Source organism: Giraffa tippelskirchi, chromosome 5 (assembly GCF_054371585.1).
Source record: "Giraffa tippelskirchi isolate mGirTip1 chromosome 5, T2T-mGirTip1v1.2.pri, whole genome shotgun sequence".
Lineage (NCBI taxonomy): Eukaryota > Metazoa > Chordata > Mammalia > Artiodactyla > Giraffidae > Giraffa > Giraffa tippelskirchi.
This window is the reverse complement of record NC_137279.1, coordinates 168,039,112-168,059,977: the sequence shown is the minus strand read 5'-3', so window position 1 is coordinate 168,059,977 and position 20,866 is coordinate 168,039,112. Positions and strand designations below refer to the sequence as shown.

The window sequence follows — 20,866 nt, the reverse complement described above, 5'->3', positions numbered from 1 at the left end:
TTCTCTGAATAGAAAAGATTCATTAACATTACAGAAAAATTTCTGGACATGAACAACTTGACACCTCCCTTGACCAGGTAGGTGAATAACTATTATGTCCTAGGCTCTGCACATAAGGATAAAAAATATACTTAAGATATCTTAGAAATTATTACAGATCAACAGAGTAATGTTGCTATATGCTGCTGCTGCTGCTAAATTGCTTCAGTCGTGTCTGACTCTATACGACCCCATAGACGGCAGCCCACCAGGCTCCTCTGTCCGTGGGATTCTCCGGGCAAGAACACTGGAGTGGGTTGCCATTTTCTTCTCCAATGCATGAAAGTGAAAAGTGAAAGTGAAGTAGCTCAGTCATGTCCGACTCATCGAGACCTCATAGACTATAGCCTACCAGGCTCCTCTGTCCATGGGATTTTCCAGGCAAGAGTACTGGAGAAGGTTGCCGTTGCCTTCTCTGTTGCTATGTGAAGAGGGCTTATACGTTTTTATAAGTTGAATTAAGAGAACTCATTTCTTTTTCAGCTTGTGGTTACTGGGATGAGAAACCACCCTATGAATTTGCCAGTGCAGCTTGCTGCAAGCGCCTGTGTGTTTAATTTAACCAAGCAGGATCTTGCTGCAGGAATGCCTGTCCGACTCCTGGCCGATGTGACCCATTTGCTGCTCAAAGCCATGGAACATTTTCCCAACCACCAGCAGGCAAGCACATGGGAATTCACATTCAAATGGTCTTTTTAGTGTCTTACTACCCATCTCCTACCTCCATACAGTTCATTTTAGTAGACCAAAGCTGGAAATTCCTTTGGAGGCTGTGAAGTAATAAGTTTTGCGGTGTGACTGAGTGCAAGGCAATAGACAAGTAGAATACTAAAGAATGCATTCCTCACCTAAAAGTATTTCAGTCCAAACATTGAGGGAAATAATGCAAGCCATGTAAAACATCTTGCACCTAGACCTTGAGTTAGTGATAATTTCAGCATACAAGATTAGGCGTAGAGTTTCTGCTCTGAGCCAGGCATTGGTTCAGTACTCAAGTACTCAGTACTTACATACTGGAGTGGAGAAATAAATAAGACATGGATTTTCTGTTTCTAGCAGTATAGGTAGTCTACAAAACCTGTCCTGTTCTTTGGATGAAAACTAAAAATGCTGCTTGAATTATATTTTTAACTCTTAAAATTTAACAATGAGTTGGCAAGTTAGTAGAAAATACTCAGAGACCCCAAATCAAGTAATATTGGCAACCCAGATTGGTGAGTGGATCATTAAAGCCAGCTTCCCTCATTGAGAACAGCTGCCCAACTAGATGAGTTTTAGCCTTTGGTTTTCATGGACTCTGGAAGCCAGGTGAACAGAAGACAAAACAGGACCTATCCAAAGGCCACCAAAAGGGAGGGAGATTAGCTGGAATTATCCAATTTATCACCCTATTTCTCATCTAATAAAAAAGATTTTAAAAATGTGCAGGTAAACTTATGTGGGTCCAGTGGAAGTCAGTCTTTGAACCTTAGGTGAGCAGAATAAAGGTTCTAAGACATGTTATGTTTTATAAAGGTCTTTTTTTTAAAAAAAATAGAATCTAACAAAACAATATTTTATTCAGGATTTTTTTTTTCTCTCTCTTTGATTCTTAGTTACAGAAGAATTGCCTCCTTTCACTTTGCAGTGACCGAATTCTTCAAGATGTTCCATTCAACAGGCAAGTGGTAGCACCAGAACTTAAATACGGGACAAAATGGAATTTTAGAAATCTGTCTTGGGTCATTTCTGACCAGTTAGGATATTCCTAGTGTACAGTTAATCAAGTGGGTGGGATTGTGTATCACCTTATAGAATGCTGAATCTACTTTCTGTAATTTAATGCTTTGATAGTCATGAAAGCAGATTCTGTTTTCATACCTCTTTGCATAAGAATTTGTACTGATTATAGTTTTTAGAATGTATGCACAGTGTTGTAGGCCGAAGAAACTGAAGCATATAGAAATTTAGTATCTTGCCCATGATTTTGTGACTAGTAACTGCAAGGCTAGAAAGGATCTAGTCTAGTTTTAGCTCCAGCATTCTTTTCTCTGTATCATGCCTCTTATTATTATAGTTATTTGATATTGAATTATAGGAGAAACCTTTTAAGCAGAGATTAAGGGAGACCAAATAGCTAGATTCCAGTAAGTATAAAGGGTTTCCTTATTTTGTAAGATGTGATTTGGGAGCTAATTTTATTTTTTTTTTCATTTTACTATTTTAAAATATAATTTTTTAGTCATGGTATTTTCAAAAATAAATCTATACTTTATGATTTAATGAGAAGTGTATTTCTCAAGCAGCAGTTTTATAGTGATTTACTTTTATTTGGGTAATAGTACACTGTTATCTGACATGCTGATGGAATGAAGTATTCCATTTACTATTTGAAATAAATAATTCATTCGGACAGTAAAGAATCTGCCTGCAATGCAGGAGACCCGGGCTTAGTCCCTGGGTCACAAGGATCCCCTGGAGAAGGAGATGGCAACCCACTCCAGTATTCTTGCCTGGAGAATTCCATGAACAGAGGAGCCCAGTGGACTACAGTCCCTAGAGTCACAGAGAGTTGGACACAATTGAATGACTAACACCCTTTCACATGTATCTCATGTAGATTACTGAATTTTATTTTAAAAATGTATTAAGCATCTGCATTGATCACATGAAGTCATAGGTTGAAAAGATTTAATCTCCTAAAGAAAACTATAAACCACCCCAGAAGTTGACAGACTTTTCCTTAAATGGCTAGATATTAAATGTTCCAGGTTCATGAGCCATAGGGTCTCTGTTGGATCTACTTAATCCTCCCATTGTACCTCCAAAGCAGCCACAGACACTTTATGAAAAAAAAAAAAAATGGGTATAACTGTTCCAATAAAACTTCAGAAAACAGACAGCTAGGCCCACAGCTATAAAATCACTTGAGGTGGGCTCTTGTTTGCCCTTGATGTAGCCAGTGAGTACAGTCTGCTAGAATTGAGCTTCTTAATGGTAAGAGACAGAGATTGGTTAATCTTTGCCTCTAGTGCTTAGTACTTCAGTGGCTGTTTGATGGATGGATGAATGAATGAATTAGGAGTATAACAGAAGACAGTCATTCATAGAAGAGGATGACAGAACGCATTGGCCCCCAAGCAAGGACAGAAAGATTTCGTTGGCTTGGTGATCATTAAAGATTTCATTTTAGTGATGACATTAAGATAATAAAAATAATAACTAATGTGTGAAGCACTTACCAGACACTGTGCTAGGTGTTTTAGATATGCTTATTCAGTCCTTGCAACAGTCCTGTGAAATTGTTACTCTTGTAATCTTCATTTTACAGATGAGGAAACAAGAGGCACAGAGAAGTTTAGTAGCTTGCTCAAGGTAATAAGATAGTAAGTAGCAGAATTTAGATTTAAATCCAGACTGACTCCAGAGCTTCTACTTTTTATATCCATGTCATATTGCCTTGAAACTGAAAATTGACTGAGTTGATTGTTTTGTGGGAACTGCACAAGTAAAGGCACAGAGGAAGTCAATACTAGTAAAAATTAACTTTTATCAAAAGTTTGATATGTGCCAAGGTCTGTACTAAGTCTTAAGCTTTATGTGTGATATGATATAATCCTCACAACAGTCCTATGGAATAGACTGTATTATTTTACAGACAAGAAAATTGAAGTTCAGAGAGATGAAGAAAGTTACCCAGGGTCCCAAAGTTAGTACATGGTGAAGGTGATATTTGAATCCAGGCTGATTCCAAAGTGTATGATGTCCTTAATGACGTGACTACATTGCCTCACAGGATAAAACAATGTATTTTATTGTTATCATTAACATTAGGTAGAGCTAGAATTCCAACCCCCAAATTCAAAGAACTTCAGAATCTGCTTTTAACTTTTAATACTAGGTTATATTATTTGATATATATGGACATGTTTTGAGACTAATAAAGTTTCCATATATCATATCCTCTTTTCCTGTTTTATTTATTTTTTCTATAGCATATGTCAGTACCCAAACATGCCATATAATTTACTTATTTATTTATTATCTGTCTTCCCCACTAGAATGTAATTTCTGTGAGAGTAGAGATATTTTTCTGTTTTGTTCACTAATCTGTCTCTAGCACCCAAAACAATATCTAGCACAAAGGAGAAGCTGAATAAATGTTTTTGAGTAAAAGAATGAGTATTCCCATTGTGCTAAGTACTGGGTGGGGACCCAGAAAATACTTAAAATTATTATTATCACTACAAAATAGAAATATGTTATACCTCTAGAAGATGAATGTCAGATATTTTTTACCATATTTTCCAAACTCTCTGTTTCTTTACAGTGTTGTCAAAATTAATAATACCATCTCCAAAACACTAAGTGTACTTGTTATTCTCTATCAGTTAGGAGGAACTTTCCTTTTCTTTCTCACCTACCTAAATTGTAGCATCAGTTCCCAGGTGGAGCTCTGAAACTATTCCTGGGGCCTCCAGTGTTAATTCATGAAACTCTTTGTGTGTTTTCAGGTTTGAAGCAGCCAAGCTTGTCATGCAGTGGCTCTGCAACCATGAGGATCAAAACATGCAGAGGATGGCAGTTGCTATCATTTCCATTCTGGCTGCCAAGGTACCTGAACTCATGTTTTATAATTTTCCGTAGGAAACTGTTTCCCCTTATAGTTTAGTAAACCAGGTTAACTTATACAAGCTGCGGTCAGTATTGCAGAATTCCAGGTTGATCAGAGATTCTTGTCTGACCTTTGGAGTCTGCTACAGTGGATGATATTAAACTCACACTAGTAGATCCTTGGACATTTACCTTGTCTTCTGCTTGCTTGCAGCTTTCTACAGAACAGACAGCCCAGCTTGGTGCTGAGCTCTTCATCGTCAGGGTGAGTCTGTGCAGACCCCTAAACAGTTTTCATTGTCATTATTCTCAGGCGGTGTTTGTCAGTGCTTCACCAAGTACTGGGGCCCCCCAGGACTTGCCTATCTTCTGAGATTTTACATTTTAAAAGTTTGTTTTTGTTACTTCTAAGTGAATGTATTAATTTCTCTTCACTGGGAGCAACTTTATTCTTTAACAGGAGATGGATAGAGTCGTGAACTAGGAATCAGATGACCCGAGGTCTAACTTGTAAACTAACTGTGTGAATTTAGATAAATTACCTGGACCATTGGGGCCTAAATAAACCTTAAATCCTATCTAGTTCACATAGTTCTGTGATTTTGTTGTTTATTAAAAAAATGTGGAGTCTCTATTACAGTCATAAGACTATGCTAGATGCTTTAGGGGAAAAGATACTGTAAATACCTGATTTATGATTTTGGTTGCTTCAGTTGAGGAATTAATATAGTGAACAGTGAAAACTTAAAAGCTTTAAAGAGACTAAGCTGAAATCATGCCTTATTCCCAGTTCTATCACTCAGCAGCTGTGTGATTTCAGGCAAGTCACCTTAATTTTCTTTGAAGTAATAAAAAATGCTTTATACAGTTGTTATGAAGACTGGAAAGGAAAAAAAGATTGAAGGAATATACTAAGTTCCTACCACAAAATACAACACATATGTTAGATGAGTAGAAAAGGCTGCTGATTTTATTTATTTTTATTCTTTTCAGGGATGACATTTTAGTTTTAAATATGACTTTTTATTGCTGTGTATGAGTTTCAGTAATTTTGGCTTAGAGGTGTATTCAAAGATTATAAGGAAGTAGTCCACTTATATGCTTTGGGAGAAAATTAAGTTTAATTTGAGTAACAATTAGCAGGAATTAATAGTAGTAGTAATGGTGACGGAGAAGGCAATGGCACCCCACTCCAGTACTCTTGCCTGGACAATCCCATGGACGGAGGAGCCTGGTAGGCTACAGTCCATGGGGTCGCTAAGAGTCGGACACGACAGAGCGACTTTGCTTTCACTTTTCCCTTTCATGCACTGGAGAAGGAAATGGCAACCCACTCCAGTATTCTTGCCTGGAGAATCCCAGGGACGGTGGAGCCTGGTGGGCTGCCGTCTATGGGGTCGCACAGAGTCGGACACGACTGCAGCAACTTAGCAGCAGCAGCAGCAGCAGCAGCAGTAATGGTGATGCTAGCTAATTTTTTTTTAAGCCCTTAATTAAATTCAGGTAGCCCAATTCTAGTGCCACACTCTTGGCCACTATGCTATTAAGTAACATAATTACAACTAGATGTTTGTGTTTCTTAAAAATTTTTTCCTTCATTGTATATAACTTTAGGTAATAGTGGTTATTAATGTTACTTGTATCTGTTTTAGCAGAGCTCCCTTTACCCCCAAAAGTGTAAACTAAAAATGGAATTAAGGATGGCCCATGTAGGTCTTAAAATATTTATTTTTCAAGCTTACATTTCTTAGGTTTAAAGCTATGATAGAAATAATTTACAAATGGAATTTCAAAGCTAGTATCTTATTTAAATCCAATTTAGACTTTAATTCTCTTACTATTGTATATAGTTCACCCTTTCTTTTTTTCTTAAGGAGAACATGGGGTTAGAGAGAATTAGGTCTTTCAATTCTTACTTTCTCTTACTATGTTGGCTATGGTAAAATTACTTAATATTACTCGGACTCAATTTCCTCTTCTGAAAAATGAGGATAACAGTATTACAATATAGGATATAATTTGCTGATATGTAGTTAAGTATTGGATTCATTCCCCCTTCATTCCCTCCACCTTTTTCACCCCAGGATCTGAAGTGAGTATATGTTGTGACCTGTTCGGTAACATAGTAGATCCTACATTTTAATGATTTTGCTTTTCATTTTATTTACACACAATTAGATTATAGGTATGATCAGAATATTATAGAAGTATTTGTGAAGATTCTCTTTTTTTCTTGTGGAAGGGATCAGAATATTATAGAAGTATTTATGAAAATCCTCTATTTTTTTCTTGTGAAAGGAAAAGTCTAATCCAATAGGCTGTTTGTTGCACTTGTAAAAACCTTTAGAGGAAATGTTTGAACCCATGAAACTAATCCTCATGGACTTGTTAGTCCATGTTATTACCTCTAATTATAATAACAATTCAGTAATTAGAAATTCTATTTTCCTCTTTCAGCAACTTCTTCAAATAGTGAAGCAGAAAACCAATCAAAATTCAGTGGACACTACTTTGAAGTTTACTTTGAGTGCACTTTGGAACCTCACAGATGAATCTCCAACCACTTGCAGACACTTTATTGAAAATCAAGGGTTAGAACTCTTCATGAGGGTTCTAGAGGTTAGAATGGGAATTTAGCCTACAGCTTTGGACATTCATTTATTGATTGATTTGAGCATTTGTTTATTATATTTGGTTCTTTAGTTATAGATGTCTCTTTCTTTTTATAGTCATTCCCAACTGAATCATCCATTCAACAGAAAGTCCTAGGACTTTTGGTAAGATACAAGCATTTCCTGCTAAGTTCAAGCTATAATTGTTTTCCATCTGAGGAATTACATAGAAAAATGCTATTCTGTTTGTAAACACATAATGGTGTTAAAAATATATATCAATATAATTAAGTGAAAAAAGCAGGCTACAAAGTTACATATACATATTTATATTTTCACCATACTAAAAGGAAGAATATAAATTACATACTTTTCTTTTATTTTGTGGTATCGTACAAAGCTTCACTGTGAGCATGTTTTACTTGTATAATCAGAAAAAAAAAGATCTCATGAAAAATGTCACTAACCTACAAGTATTCTTAGAGTCTATGTCTGGTAATTGATAATTACTACTTAAACAACTGTTTAACAAATCAGATATTCCATAAGTATACTGACTGTATGTTAAAGTGAACCCTCTAGGATTTTGAGACACAGAAGAGGATCAGATATTTTATCACTTTTAATCACTACAGCAGAAAAAGTGCCTGTACAGTAAAGGCTATTTTAGAGTAGACCTCTGCTCTTGAGGAATTAGATCACAGGAGGCATAGGTTAGTAAATTGTAAAAGAAACGTAGATTAATGTTTATTTTTTAGATGCAGAAGTATGAGAGATGGATTTTTGCGAAAGCTGAGGGCTGGCATTTAAAGAGGACTATCTAGGGACTTCCCTAGCGGTCCAGTAGTTAGGACTTCGTGCTGCCAGTGGAGGGGGCATAGGTTTGATCCCTCGTCTGGGAACTGAGATCCCACATGCAGTGGGTTGTGGCCAAAAGACAAAAACAAAACCTAAAAAACTATAGTATCTATATACTATAGTTTTAGTTATATAAAGCAGAAAATATAAAATGTAAAACTATCTAAATGCCCAGTAATAGGGAAATGTTAAGTAAATTACAGTATTTGATTGTTTTATTCATGGTTCATAGGATTATTAGATACGGAATTTGGCTCAAGAGGAAAAGGGGAATTTATTATAAATATTCAGAAAGATCACATAGGGCTTTAAAATTGCTTTTAAAAAAAAATTTCATCAAGAATACATGCTTACTATACCTAGTGAAACAGTGCAAAAATGTATTTAAAAAGTATAAGGTTTTGTCCCCAACCCTCCTTTATTTTCATTTCTGTGAATTAATACATCCTGATGTGCTTCCTTCCATTATCTTTTTCCTTTACTTTGTGATTGAATTTTTTCAATAGTTTATTTTGAGATACTGATTCTAGTTTAATTTTTCATGATCAGAGAAAGTACTTTGAGTCCTTTTGAATTTATTGAGACATATGTGGCCTGGGATATGATCTTTCCTGGTCAGTGTTCCATGTGCTCTTTAGAAGAATGAATATTCTGCTTTTGTTAGAGTGTTCTATATATGTCTTTTGGTTGATATTCAAGTCTACCATAGACTTACTGAGTTTCTGCCTACTTGTTGTTAGATAGCATTTTTCATGTTCTATCAGTTTTTGCTTCCTGTACTTTGAAGCTGTTATTAGGTTCAAAAACTGAATTGTTATGCCCTCTTAATTAATTGATCCCTTTATCATTATGAAATGACCTTCTTTATCCCTGGTAATATTCTTTACTTTGAAATCTCCTTTGTCTCCTTAATATAGCCAGTCCAATATTGTTTGATCTCCTTTCTTGGTTTATTAGCTATTACTCTGATTTTCTAAGTTAATGATTATTGTAAGTTTATAGTATACAGTTTTAATCACAGTTTAAATCACTTAATACCTTTAAGTGATTTTATGATTTCATATATATTATAAAAATCTTAAAATAGTAGATTTCCATTTCTGCTCTTTCCTTTATGTCATCATTCTCATGTATTTTACTTTTATATATGTAATAAACCAATAAACATTGTTTTTTATATCAGTTATCTTTTAAGGAGATTTAAATACTTTTTAAAAACTTACATGTTTTCCCAAATAGTTACTGTTTGTGATGCTCATCTTTCTTTGGGTAGATCCAGATTTGTAACTGGTATAATTTTCCTTCTGCCGAAAAAGCATTCTTTAACATATTTCATAGTGTGGGTCTGTCTGCTACTGGTGAATTCTTCAGCTTTTGTATGTCTGCAAACATCTTTATTTAATCTTCATTTTTGAAAGTTTCCTTTTTTGCCAGCTGTAGAACTCTCAGTTGATAGTACTTTAAAGATGTTGATTACCTTTTTTCTGACTTGCCATCTTTCCAATGAGAAATCTGATGTCATCATTATCTTTATTCCTCTGTGTGTTATGATTTTGTTCCTCTGGCTACTTTTAAGATTTAGGATTAGCAACAACAATTCTGTGTAATTTGATTATTATGTGTTTTAATGTAATTTACTTCATGATTCCTGTATCTGGGATTCATTGAACTTCTTGGTTTATAGTCGTCAAGTTTGAAAAGTGTTTGGCCATTATTTCTTGAAACAAAAAATGTTTTACATCCCCTTACCCCCAACCCATTGGAGTCCTTTGGAGACTTCAATCTCATATATTCAGCTGTTTGAAATTCACAACTCACTGGTGCTTTTTAAATTTTCTTCTGTTTTCTGTGTATGTTTCAGTTTGAATTGTTTCCATTGTTATGCCTTCTAGTTTAGTAATTGTTTCTTCTTCAATATCTAGTCTGCTATTAATCCCAGCTAGTATATAGTTTTTATCGTTAGACGTCATTTTCTTCTCTAAAACTTCAATTTGGGTCTTTTTTATATCGTCTATATTTTTACATAACTTTTTGAACATATGAAATTTATTCATAATAACTGTCCTTCTCTGCTAATTTTAACATCTGTATTAGTTCTGGGTAAATTTCAAATGATTGATTATTCCCCTCATTTTGAGTTTTGTTTTCCTGTCACTTTGCATCCCTGGTAGTTTTTGATTGGATGCCAGACATTTTGAATTTTACCTTGTTGGGTGCTGGATAGTTTTATTTTCCTATAACATATTCTTGAATTTTGTTCCAGGATTAACTGACTGACTTTTAAACAGTCTGATCCTATTTGATCTTGCTTTTGTGATGTATTAGGAGAATCCAGAGCGTGCCAAGGCTAGGGCTAATTATTCTGTACTACTGAAACAAGACCTTCCTGAGTACTCAAATGCCCTGTGAAAGAGTTTTCTCAGATTGGATGGTGAAAACAGGCACTACTCCTGGCCCTTTGTGAGTGCCAGGAACTTGAAGCTTTTTAATAGCTTGTTTTCTACCTTCAAATAGTTTTCTCACAGTCATGCTCTGATCAGTACTCTGCTGAATAGGGTGCTACGCCCTGCAGCTTTCTGGAGTCTCTTCATGTACAGTTCTCTTCTCTCTGGTTCTCTGTCCTATGACTTGCCTTGATCTCCCCGGATTCCCAATTCCATCTCTTCGACTCCATGAGTCCACTGGGCTCTACTTCAATTCTATATCACTGTGCCACAGTCTGGAAACTCTCAAGGCAGCATCTCATCTTGTTTGTTATCCACCTCTAAAAGTCACTGTTCTTTATTACCTAATGTCTAGTATCTTGAAAACTATTGTTTCATGTTGTGTTTTTTCAGTTGTTTTAGAATGGAAAGTAACTCTGGCCCCTTTTATGTCATCTTGGTCAGAAGTAGGAGTCCTCATCCTCATCCTGTACAGTTTTTCACTGTACAGATTTAAGAATGAGAAATTTGTCTTTTATACTCACCGAAGATCCTGACGCTGGGAAAGATTGAAGGCAAAAGGAAAAGAGGGTTAGAGAATTGCCAGAGAATGAGATAGTTAGATAGTGTCACCAACTCAGCGGGCATGAGTTTGAGCAAATTCCGGGAGACAGTGGAGGACAGAAAAGCTTGGTGTGCTATAGTCCGTGGAATTGCAAAGATTTGGACATGACTTAGCGACTGAACAACAACAACAATGTATTTCTCATACTACTTTTTAAGAAAATTTCTCTTAGTGTAGGTATGTTGGCAATGAATTTTCATTTAGGTTTTGTTTGTGTGAGAATGTCTATTTCATTTTCAAAAGATAAATTTTGTGGTCACTATTGAAGTCCAAGTGGACATTTTTTCTGTTGGGATTTTTGGTTATAATTTTCATAAACTGGAATAATTTTTGCCATTATTTCTTCAAATATGTTTTTCTGTACCCTCTCTTACATCCTCTCTTTTTGAGACCCCGGTTACAAGTATGTTAGATTGCTTGAAAGTATCACACAGGTCACGTGACAGAAATACTCTACTGGCTTTTGGGCAGTTTTTTTTTTCTTTCCATGTTTTGGCTTGAATGTTTTCTAGTACTGTTTTTTCATTTTTCATTTTATATCTAGATATATATATTATAATTATATATATATAGTATAATATATATATTCTTTCTGGAAGTTACATTTAGGTCATTTTTATATTATCATTTTTTTTTCTCCTCAGGCTTATATTTTTCTTTCATTCTGTAATATATTTATAACATTTATAATAGCTGTTTTAAATCCTTATCTATTGGTTCTATTATCCCTGTCATTTCTGGATCTATTTTTATTGATTGATTTTTCTCCTGATTAAGGATCGTATTTTCCTGACTCTTTATATGTGTGGTAATTTTTCACTGATTGTAGCCATTGTGAATTCACTTTGTTGATTACTAGATTTTATTGTTTTCCTTTAAAGAGTCTTGGACTTTGTCCTGGTATTCAGTTAAGCTACTCACAGATCAGGTTGTTCCATTCAAAGCTTACTTACAGGCATACCTCATTTTATTCACTTCACAAACACTGTGTTATTTTCCAAATTGAAGATTTGTGGCAAGTCTGTTGGCACCATTTTTCTAACATTATTAGCTCACTTTGTGTTTCTGTGTCACATTTTGATTATTCTTGTGACATTTCAAACTTTTTCATTATTGTTATATTTGATATGGTGATCCCTGATCAGTGATGTTTGATGTTACTACTGTAACTCGTAAAGGGCTCAGATGATGGTTAGAGTCTTTTAGCAATAAAATATTTGATAATCAGATTAAGGTATGTACAGTGTGGTCTTTTTGACGTAATGCTGTTGCATCCTTATTAGACCACAATATATATAGTATAAACATAACTTGTGTGTGTACTGGAAACTAAGAAGTTTTGTGTGGCTCCCTTGATTGCAGTATTCATTTTTTTGTGATTGTCAGAAACCAAACCCACAATCTCCAAGGTATGCCTATATTTGCTTTGTTAGAGTAGCTTCAAATCAGCCTTTCCCCTACTGCTTAACCCTAGTTACCCCACTATATTCAAATGCTTTGTTTAGATGAGATCCCTTCACTTTGGCTGGTAAGAATTTAAACTATTCCTAAACCTGTGTGACTTTGGGACTTGTTCATGTATTGCTTTCTGGTGGTTCTTTCCCTAGCTTCATGGAGTTTCATTTCATATCAGTAGTCAGCCAAAGATTTTAGGAGATCCCTCTGCAGATGTCTTTTTCTTTGGAAATTTTTCCTTTTCATTACTTTGTTCTATGGATTTTTGCTGCCTTAGCCACCTTGCACACCGATCCTTATCTCTTCAACTCAGCAAAACTGTTAGATTCTCTTTAGATTCCCCTTATATGCACAGCAATCTAGAAACTGCCCTATTTGAATATCTTCTCTCGTATCTATAGAGATCACGTTCCCTGTATAGCTAGTTGTCCATTCTCTCATATATTTTGGCTAGTTTCCCAGTAACTTGTTTATTGCAACAAAGAATGGCCCATCAAAACATCTGTTTGTTTCCATCAAAACATCTTTTGATGTTTTGTTCCAGATCTTTCTTGTTGTTTTCTGTTTTAATGATGCGGTCTTTGCATTTTCGTGTATGTGTTTTAAACTTCTTAAATCAGATACTATCTTGTAGTTATATTGCGTGAGATTCTTGGGGGAGTCTAATTCACTACTGTGTATTTGATTATTTTCACTCATTTTGGATTATTTTCATTGTGAATTGTAATTTGGCATTTTCTGTGGGGCTTTGAGTTCAAGATGTGTCCTTCTCAGAGGGTCTTTGTATTTCTTTCTGCCAAGCTTGGAGGAGATGGAGGACTACCTTTGCTTATTTGTTTGTTTGTTTAATTTAATTTATTTATTTTGACCACACCACACAGCTTGTGGGATTTTAGTTCCTCAGCCAGGGATTGAACCCAGGCCCTTTGGAGTGAAAGCACAGAGTCCTAACCACTGGACTGCCAGGGAATTCCCATATTTGTTTATCTTAAAAGGCATATATTTCTTTCCTTTTTTGTCTCTGTAAAATGATACGTGCTGTGTAAAAAATATGAATATGGAAGAATATAAAAAATAAATGTGAGATGCCTTTTCTTGTTTAAATGTGTGAGATTAGAGAGGGGCATAGGAGACTTTGATTAATCATTTATGGTGATGGAAAAATACAGAATTATATAAATTCATCTAGCGGGTAAAGTTATACCTGTCTCTTCTGTCTTGCCTCTTTTCAGCGGTTGGAAAAGAGAACTTAGTCTTTACAGAGGATGCATTTGGACGTGATGCCTTTCATTTTCACTTGTCATAGAATGACTTAAGCTAGGGAGTGAATAGTTTCTTAACAACGAAAAGGCCAGGGTTTTTGGTTCCTAAGAATTGAATCAATGTGTTAGGAAGAGAATTATGATTTGATAGTAGATCAGATGAAGTTTTGAGAAAGAGGATTAATCTTCAGAATAGTGAGGTACGTTGGGTCTTATATTGTTTTGGAGAAGATCAAGCACAGCCTAAATTGTAAACCCCTCAATTGTTTCCCATGCGAATAGAGGTCTTCCTTATGTACTGCCTAGGTAAGCCATCATATCCCAACTCCAGATAAAACACCTACCTTCCACAGGCCAGCAGGCAAATTTTGACATTCAATGGAGGTCCTAGGCTATGAAGTTTTTAAGACAGAGGATTACTATATTGCTCACGTAAATGAATGCTTTCCTGTCTTCATCGTACTTAGGCTCTCCACATTACTTAGAACTACTAATCCTTTCACTCTTTTTTTAAAAAAATTTACTTATTTTTGGCTGTACTGGGTCTTCATTGTTGCGTAGGCTTTTCTCTAGTTGTGGTGAGGAGGGGCTACTCTCTAGTTGCAGTGCACTGGCTTCTCATTGTGGTGGCTTCTCTTGTTGAACATGCAGTGACTTCTCTTGTTGCAGAGCATGTGCTCTAGAGAGTGTGGGCTTCAGTAGTTGCAGCACACAGGCTCAGTAATTGTGGCTCACGGTCTCTAGAGTGCAGGGCTCAGTAGTTGTGGTGCATGGGCTTAGTTGCCCCGTGGCACGTGGAATCTTCCTGGACCAGGGATTGAACCCATGTTCCCTGCATTGGCAGACGGATTCTTAACCCCTGGGCCACCAGGGAAGTACTCCTTTCATCCTTTTGATGTACTACCTATCTCTGCTTTCTAGATACCAACCTTTCCCCTTACCTCTCCTACTGTTTTCCTCCTACCTCTCTTATGATTGCTCTCAGGTTGGAGTTTCTGCAGACCACACAGATGGTGTAAATTTGAACTACAGTCTTGCTTGAGGGCAGGCCCCGGTTTATAAATTACAAGGGAAGACTTTTCCTTTTAGGCCAGAGCCAGATCACAATAGGCTTTTTTCTTATGTCTTTATGTCAAGCCACTCTTGTATTGAGGTGTAATGCTTTGAAAATTCTTGAATTGTTTGCAAAGTCTTAGTATCTCTGGTCCTTACTTCTGACCTAACGTAGCTGTTAAACCCAGTTCTCTTGCACCCTGCCTGCCTGCCACCCCCCACTCCCCCCCCCCCCACTAGCCAGAGATAGCCTGTTAGGCTCTAGTTTGATTTCCTGTTTACATTTTATCCCAGACAAAAAAGTTACATATTTAAAGTTTGTTTGCTGTTTTTCACCCAGCACAACTAGATATTGTACAGCAGGAAATTTTTAGGTTATCTAGTTCACTATTTCACTTGAAAAGAAACTCCTTACTATTTCTTTATTTTATTGTTTGGGGTGGAGAGTAATAAAATCATCTATAATCCCACAGTGCTAACATAGCAACAGTCTTCACCTTTTGTCTATACATGTCTAAATCATTGCAGTGTCATTTAGCCATTTACTATACATATTACTTTAATTTTTATATTTTTTTCCCCAGAACAATATAGCTGAAGTACAAGAATTGCATTCTGAATTAATGTGGAAGGATTTTATAGACCACATCAGTAGTCTTCTACATAGTGTTGAAGTGGAAGTCAGTTACTTTGCAGCTGGAATTATTGCCCACTTAATATCTAGAGGTGAACAAGCTTGGACATTGAGTCGCAGCCAGAGGAATTCTCTTCTGGATGATCTGGTAGGGTAACTTGTTGTTTTCTGGAAGGATACAAACAACATTCATAATGATTAAACTATCAAAGCCTCATCATGCAATGCTAAATAAATATTATAATCCTTTCCTGTGTGTCTTGTGTCTTTCAGCATTCAGCTATTTTGAAATGGCCAACTCCAGAGTGTGAGATGGTAGCATACAGGTAATTAGCAAGATAATTAATATTAAGCCAGTAACCTAGTCATGTTGCTTGCCTAGAGGTCATTCCTATTAGATGTATGATTGTTTTCCCTTAGGCATCTATGTTTTTACTTTATTTTGCTACCTATCGTTCATCAGTCCTTCTTTCATGTTCATTGAAGACGGGTGCCAAAGTCTTGTTCTGTCCTCTTGAAATTCAAAGATGAATAGGATGTGGTGCCTCCAAACAAGAACTTTGCAGCCTAGTGAGGGAAACCAAATGTAAATCAGATATAATTCACTCTTATGCTAATTTCATAGAATACTCTAAAATCAAAGATGAAAATACTTTTTTAAAAAAGATGAAAGTACTTAAATCTGCACTGGAAAATAGTGAAAAACTTCCAGAGGAAGTAGATTGTGAGATGAGTTTTAAGTAGGGACAGAAGATTTTAGGAAGAGTATCAATGCAAGGAGGTGTAAAACAAGAGAACACATTTAAAGAACTAGAAGTAACACTTGATTTGTGTAGGGAAGCAGTTTGTAATTATTAAAGTGCATACTGGATTCTAACTTTATTTATGACAAGTGATTTGATAGATAAGTTACTAATATACCTGAAGTATTCCAGATTGCTGCGTAAATATTATCATTACAGTTTATTTTGTTGTCTACTTTATAAATGCTGATGCTGCCAGTACTTTTTATTCCAATATGTTCTACACATTTTGGGGCAGAAGACTAGTAGAAATAGGCTAAATTCTGGACCTCCTTCATGGTGTTCTATTGGTTAGTTATCAACTAACTTCTTATGTAAGTTTCCAAACCAATGTCTGCTGTTCTTCAGAACGTGTATCTTTAAGACCAAAAGGTGCTTTTGAGAAAAAGTACATTGTTCTGATCACCTTCTGTCTTCTGCACCAAGATTTTTGTTTGAATATAATCCTTTATCAGATGGCTAAGACAAAGGAACGATGTTCTATAGAGGGTCATTTATATTAGTTTAAAAATAGTAGGATGAAATTTCTGGAGTGAAAAGCTCAGGAATCATTGCTTTAGAAAATGACACAAAGTATAGGATGTAACTTTTATTCTTTTCTTTTGAACTTTTAGGTCCTTTAATCCATTTTTCCCATTACTTGGCTGTTTCACAACACCTGGAGTCCAGCTATGGGCAGTTTGGGCCATGCAACATGTCTGCAGCAAGAATCGTATGTACCAAAAGAGAACTGTGTTTGAATGTAATTCTTGTTCTTCAGCTATATTGTTCTGGGAAAAAAAGAAGCTATCAAATTAAAACGATATGTATATTCAGTGTTTAGGACATTGCTGCCAGCACTCATAGTGTGTGGAGAAGTAAAGTATTTAAATCAGGTTTCATATCATTCTTTTTTTTTTTATGATTCTTTTCTGAAGGCTGTGATGTGATGTAACTCTGTCAGTATTTATTAATATAAACTCATTCCATAGGTGATTTGAAATATTAAAAAGAAGACATGCTGCTGCTGCTGCTGCTGCTGCTAAGTCGCTTCAGTCGTGTCCGACTCTGTGCGACCCCATAGACGGCAGCCCACCAGGCTCCGCCGTCCCTGGGATTCTCCAGGCAAGAACACTGGAGTGGGTTGCCATTTCCTTCTCCAGTGCATGAAAGGGAAAAGTGAAAGTGAAGTCGCTCAGTCGTGTCCGACTTAGCGACCCCATGGACTGTAGCCTACCAGGCTCCTCCGTCCATGGGATTTTCCAGGCAAGAGTACTGGAGTGGGGTGCCATTGCCTTCTCTGAAAGAAGACATAAATATACCTTAATAGTAAAGTATAAATTTGAAAAAAATTAAAAGATAGAGGGAAGATAGAATTTAGATATGTAGGCCATTCATTGTAATTGATATACTCTCTGTGACTGGGCTGCAAGTAATCAGCTACATGGTTCTCTTTCTATATATAAGAGGGAAGAACATTATATATCCTCAAAGGGGTATAAAGCTCTTCTGCACAATTAACTACAAATTAAATTTCTTTTATAGAGCCTTAATAGGGGCTGTGTTATAAACGGCCTTATAGAAGAATGTGAGCGTCGTTTTTTTAACAATAGTTTTTTAGCAAATAGCAGTACTGTTGTGTTATATTCTTTCTTGTTGGATTCTTTGATGAACACATATCACAAAAAGAAAACTCAATAAAAGTTCTTCTTTGTCAGGTGGATAGAGGAAGATGGTTTAGGGAATGAGAAGTTACAGAGAAAACCACCTTGTACCCACCTAAACCTCCACCTGGAAACTTTTCTGCCTCCTCCTCTTAAATTCCTGGAGCAGAGTTGTTCATTCATAAACATAAGACTGCCTCATTAGCTACACTAAACTACCTCTGCTATAATTTTTTTTTTTTCCTTTCTCTGTACCTTTAGGTTCCGAGAACTCTCAGTATTTTTTTTTTTAGCAGTCTATTCCATTTCATACCCAGCCTCTAATCTCTTGGCTTCTTTCCTCATTACTTTTCACAGACTCATAGGAGAAAATAAAATGTAATAAATAAATAATAATGCATTTTCATTTAAAAGGTACCATTTTTGTGACTACTCTTAGGTGTTGGTGTTTTTTCAGGTTTGCTCTGTGAAATGAGTACCCTGAAAGAATTTATTCTATAATGCACTGTAATTTGGAGATTGTTAGATTATTTTATCTCCAACTCAGGTAGTTCAGGTTCCTGCTTTCTTGCTTCCCTGTTTATATTTAAATGGAATTTACTTCTCAGTTTGCACTAAAAAGTTTTAATGCATTAAAAAGCTTGTAGCTTTTAAAAATTAAGAGTTAGTGTAGCATAGTGATTAAGAGCACACAAGACTATTAACACCTGGATTCAAATCATGTTCCACCACTTACCATGTATGCCATCTTGAGCAAATTATTAAATCTAGACTTCAGTTTCCACATTTGTTAAATGTAAATAATAATAGTACCTGTTTCACACATTATAATGAGCATGTTCCCATATTTTGGGAAATTTTTGGCAACATGATTTACAATAATCACTTAATCTTTATTTTATGGTGTATTAGTTTCCTAAGGCAAATGTAACTAAGTACCAAAAATAGGTGGCTTAAAATAACAGGAACATTTTAACAGTGACATTTTAATGTGTCACTCTGCTCTGGAGGCTTAGAAGTCGAAGGTGTGAGTAGGGCCATGCTTTCTCTTGACAGCTCCAGGGGAGAACCTTCCTTGCCTCTTCCAGCTGCTGGTGTTTGCTGCTCCGTGTGTCTTCAGATCATTGTCTTCTGTGTGTGTGTGTCTGTTTCTGTGTCCAGATCTCCCCTTTCCATAAGAACATCAGTCATAGTGGATTAGGGCCCACCCCAGTGGTCTCACATAACTTCACTAATTACATCAGCCACACCCCTGTTTCCACATAAGGTCTCATTCTGAAGTACCGGGCATTAGGGGTTGTTAGGACTTTAACCTATTTTTTGAGGGAGATAAGTTTAACCCATAACATGTGGCTATAAATTTATTAAATTTACCTAGCTACATCCTTATTGATGAACATTTAGGTAGTCTACCTTTTAACTTAAAAATTATACTCAAATGCTTGTTTTTACAGAGATATTCATTGCATCATTTATAATAGCAAGTAATTCTAGGTAGCCTAGAGGTCCAGCAATAGGGGAATGTAAAATAATGTTGAAACATCCAGACAGTGGAATTATAAGTGAAGAAGACTTGACAGAAAAGTATATGAACAGAAACTTATGTTCTGGGTCAGGACAGAGTAACTAGTACCAGAGTAGCTCACCAGCCATAAACAATAGGAAAATGTGGGGGAAATTTGAAACAGTTTGTTCTAGACTTTAGACAAAAGATTGCAAAGGATCCTGATCCTTGAAAGGAGGGAACAAATGAGAGGGCTTTGTCCCCTGGTTCTTCTTAGCCGTGCTTCCTCCAGGGGCCTGAGGAGCATGGTGGAGACTGGAACACGGAGGCAGGGGAGAACAGCCACAGCTTGGCGGGGGCGGGGGGCGTTCCTAGTGGCCCAGGGAAAGAAGGAAGCTGGCTTGCTGTAAGAATCACAGATCCACGAGAGGAAGCCAGCCTTTTCTAGTCAACACAGATTTGCCCAAAGCCCAAAGAAAGCCCGTTTCTTTGCCGAAAGAAACGTCTCCCCTGACCACAGAGCAGAGCAGACAGCCTTCTACCTCCTGGAAGAGATGGACACAGGGCAGGCAGGGAGGGCTGTTGCAGGAGAGGACGAAAGTAGTTGTTTCTTGAATAAGAGTGTGTCCAGGGAGGTGGTATTGAAGATGGCCACAGTGGCCAGTATGGGGAGTCTGGGAGGCCAGGACCCCTCATTACCTCTGCCATAGGGCCAGTCTCCACTTGACCCTGTGGGCATGGGCAGGGCTGCCCTAAATGTCATGCCAGGCACAGACACCTTTAGGGAAGATTTCAGTGGGTCCAGGGATGAAGGCTGGTACATTGATTAGGAGAGGGCAGCCTGAGGGGGTGGTGGCAGAGCCCTCTCAGGATTATAATCAGGGTCCCCAAGGTGAAGAGATGCTGGACCACCCCAAACTGGGAGAGGCCTCTGTTTTGGCAACCCTGAGTCTACCCTTGGTGGGCAACTCACCCCTCATATACAAAGACATGTGAATGGGCCTGCATACATACACAGGGACGTGTGCTGAAGTAGATAACCACACACTGATGTGGCCTGCCCCAGCCCACACGCAGCACCACCCTCAGACTCTGGAATTCCCCTCTCAGAGACCTGCCTCCACTGTGCCTACATTTGAGGGTCTCTCCAGCAGGGCACAGGCAGGGTGACTGGACTGCTGTGGGCCTTTGGGGGGTGGAAGGGGGTTGGGGAGGCTTGGGGAGGTGGGTGGGGAGGCAGGCCTGGCTGCAGTTCCAGCGGCCCTGCTGTTTGCCATCAGATCACACTGTGTGCTGAGAGTCAGGCATAGAACAAGCTCTACAGACTCCCTGCCTTTCTTCCTGGAGGCATTTACTGGAGCA

At 37.0% G+C, this 20,866-nt stretch overlaps 1 protein-coding gene across 5 annotated transcripts in view; it reads left to right on the top strand.

Annotated features, from left to right (window-relative positions):
- ZYG11B (zyg-11 family member B, cell cycle regulator) overlaps positions 1–20,866 on the top strand; it is a 73,134-nt gene that overhangs the window by 40,416 nt on the left and 11,852 nt on the right. For 4 of the 5 annotated variants that reach the window (XM_081485275.1, XM_081485276.1, XM_081485278.1 and 1 more), the window contains 9 exons: positions 523–699; positions 1,635–1,699; positions 4,533–4,632; positions 4,847–4,897; positions 7,090–7,251; positions 7,362–7,409; positions 15,505–15,702; positions 15,828–15,880; positions 16,972–17,069. In XM_081485275.1, coding sequence (XP_081341401.1) covers positions 523–699; positions 1,635–1,699; positions 4,533–4,632; positions 4,847–4,897; positions 7,090–7,251; positions 7,362–7,409; positions 15,505–15,702; positions 15,828–15,880; positions 16,972–17,069 — 952 coding nt within the window. The remainder of the gene's footprint in view (positions 1–522; positions 700–1,634; positions 1,700–4,532; positions 4,633–4,846; positions 4,898–7,089; positions 7,252–7,361; positions 7,410–15,504; positions 15,703–15,827; positions 15,881–16,971; positions 17,070–20,866) is intronic. The other variant, XM_081485277.1, reaches the window with a different exon arrangement.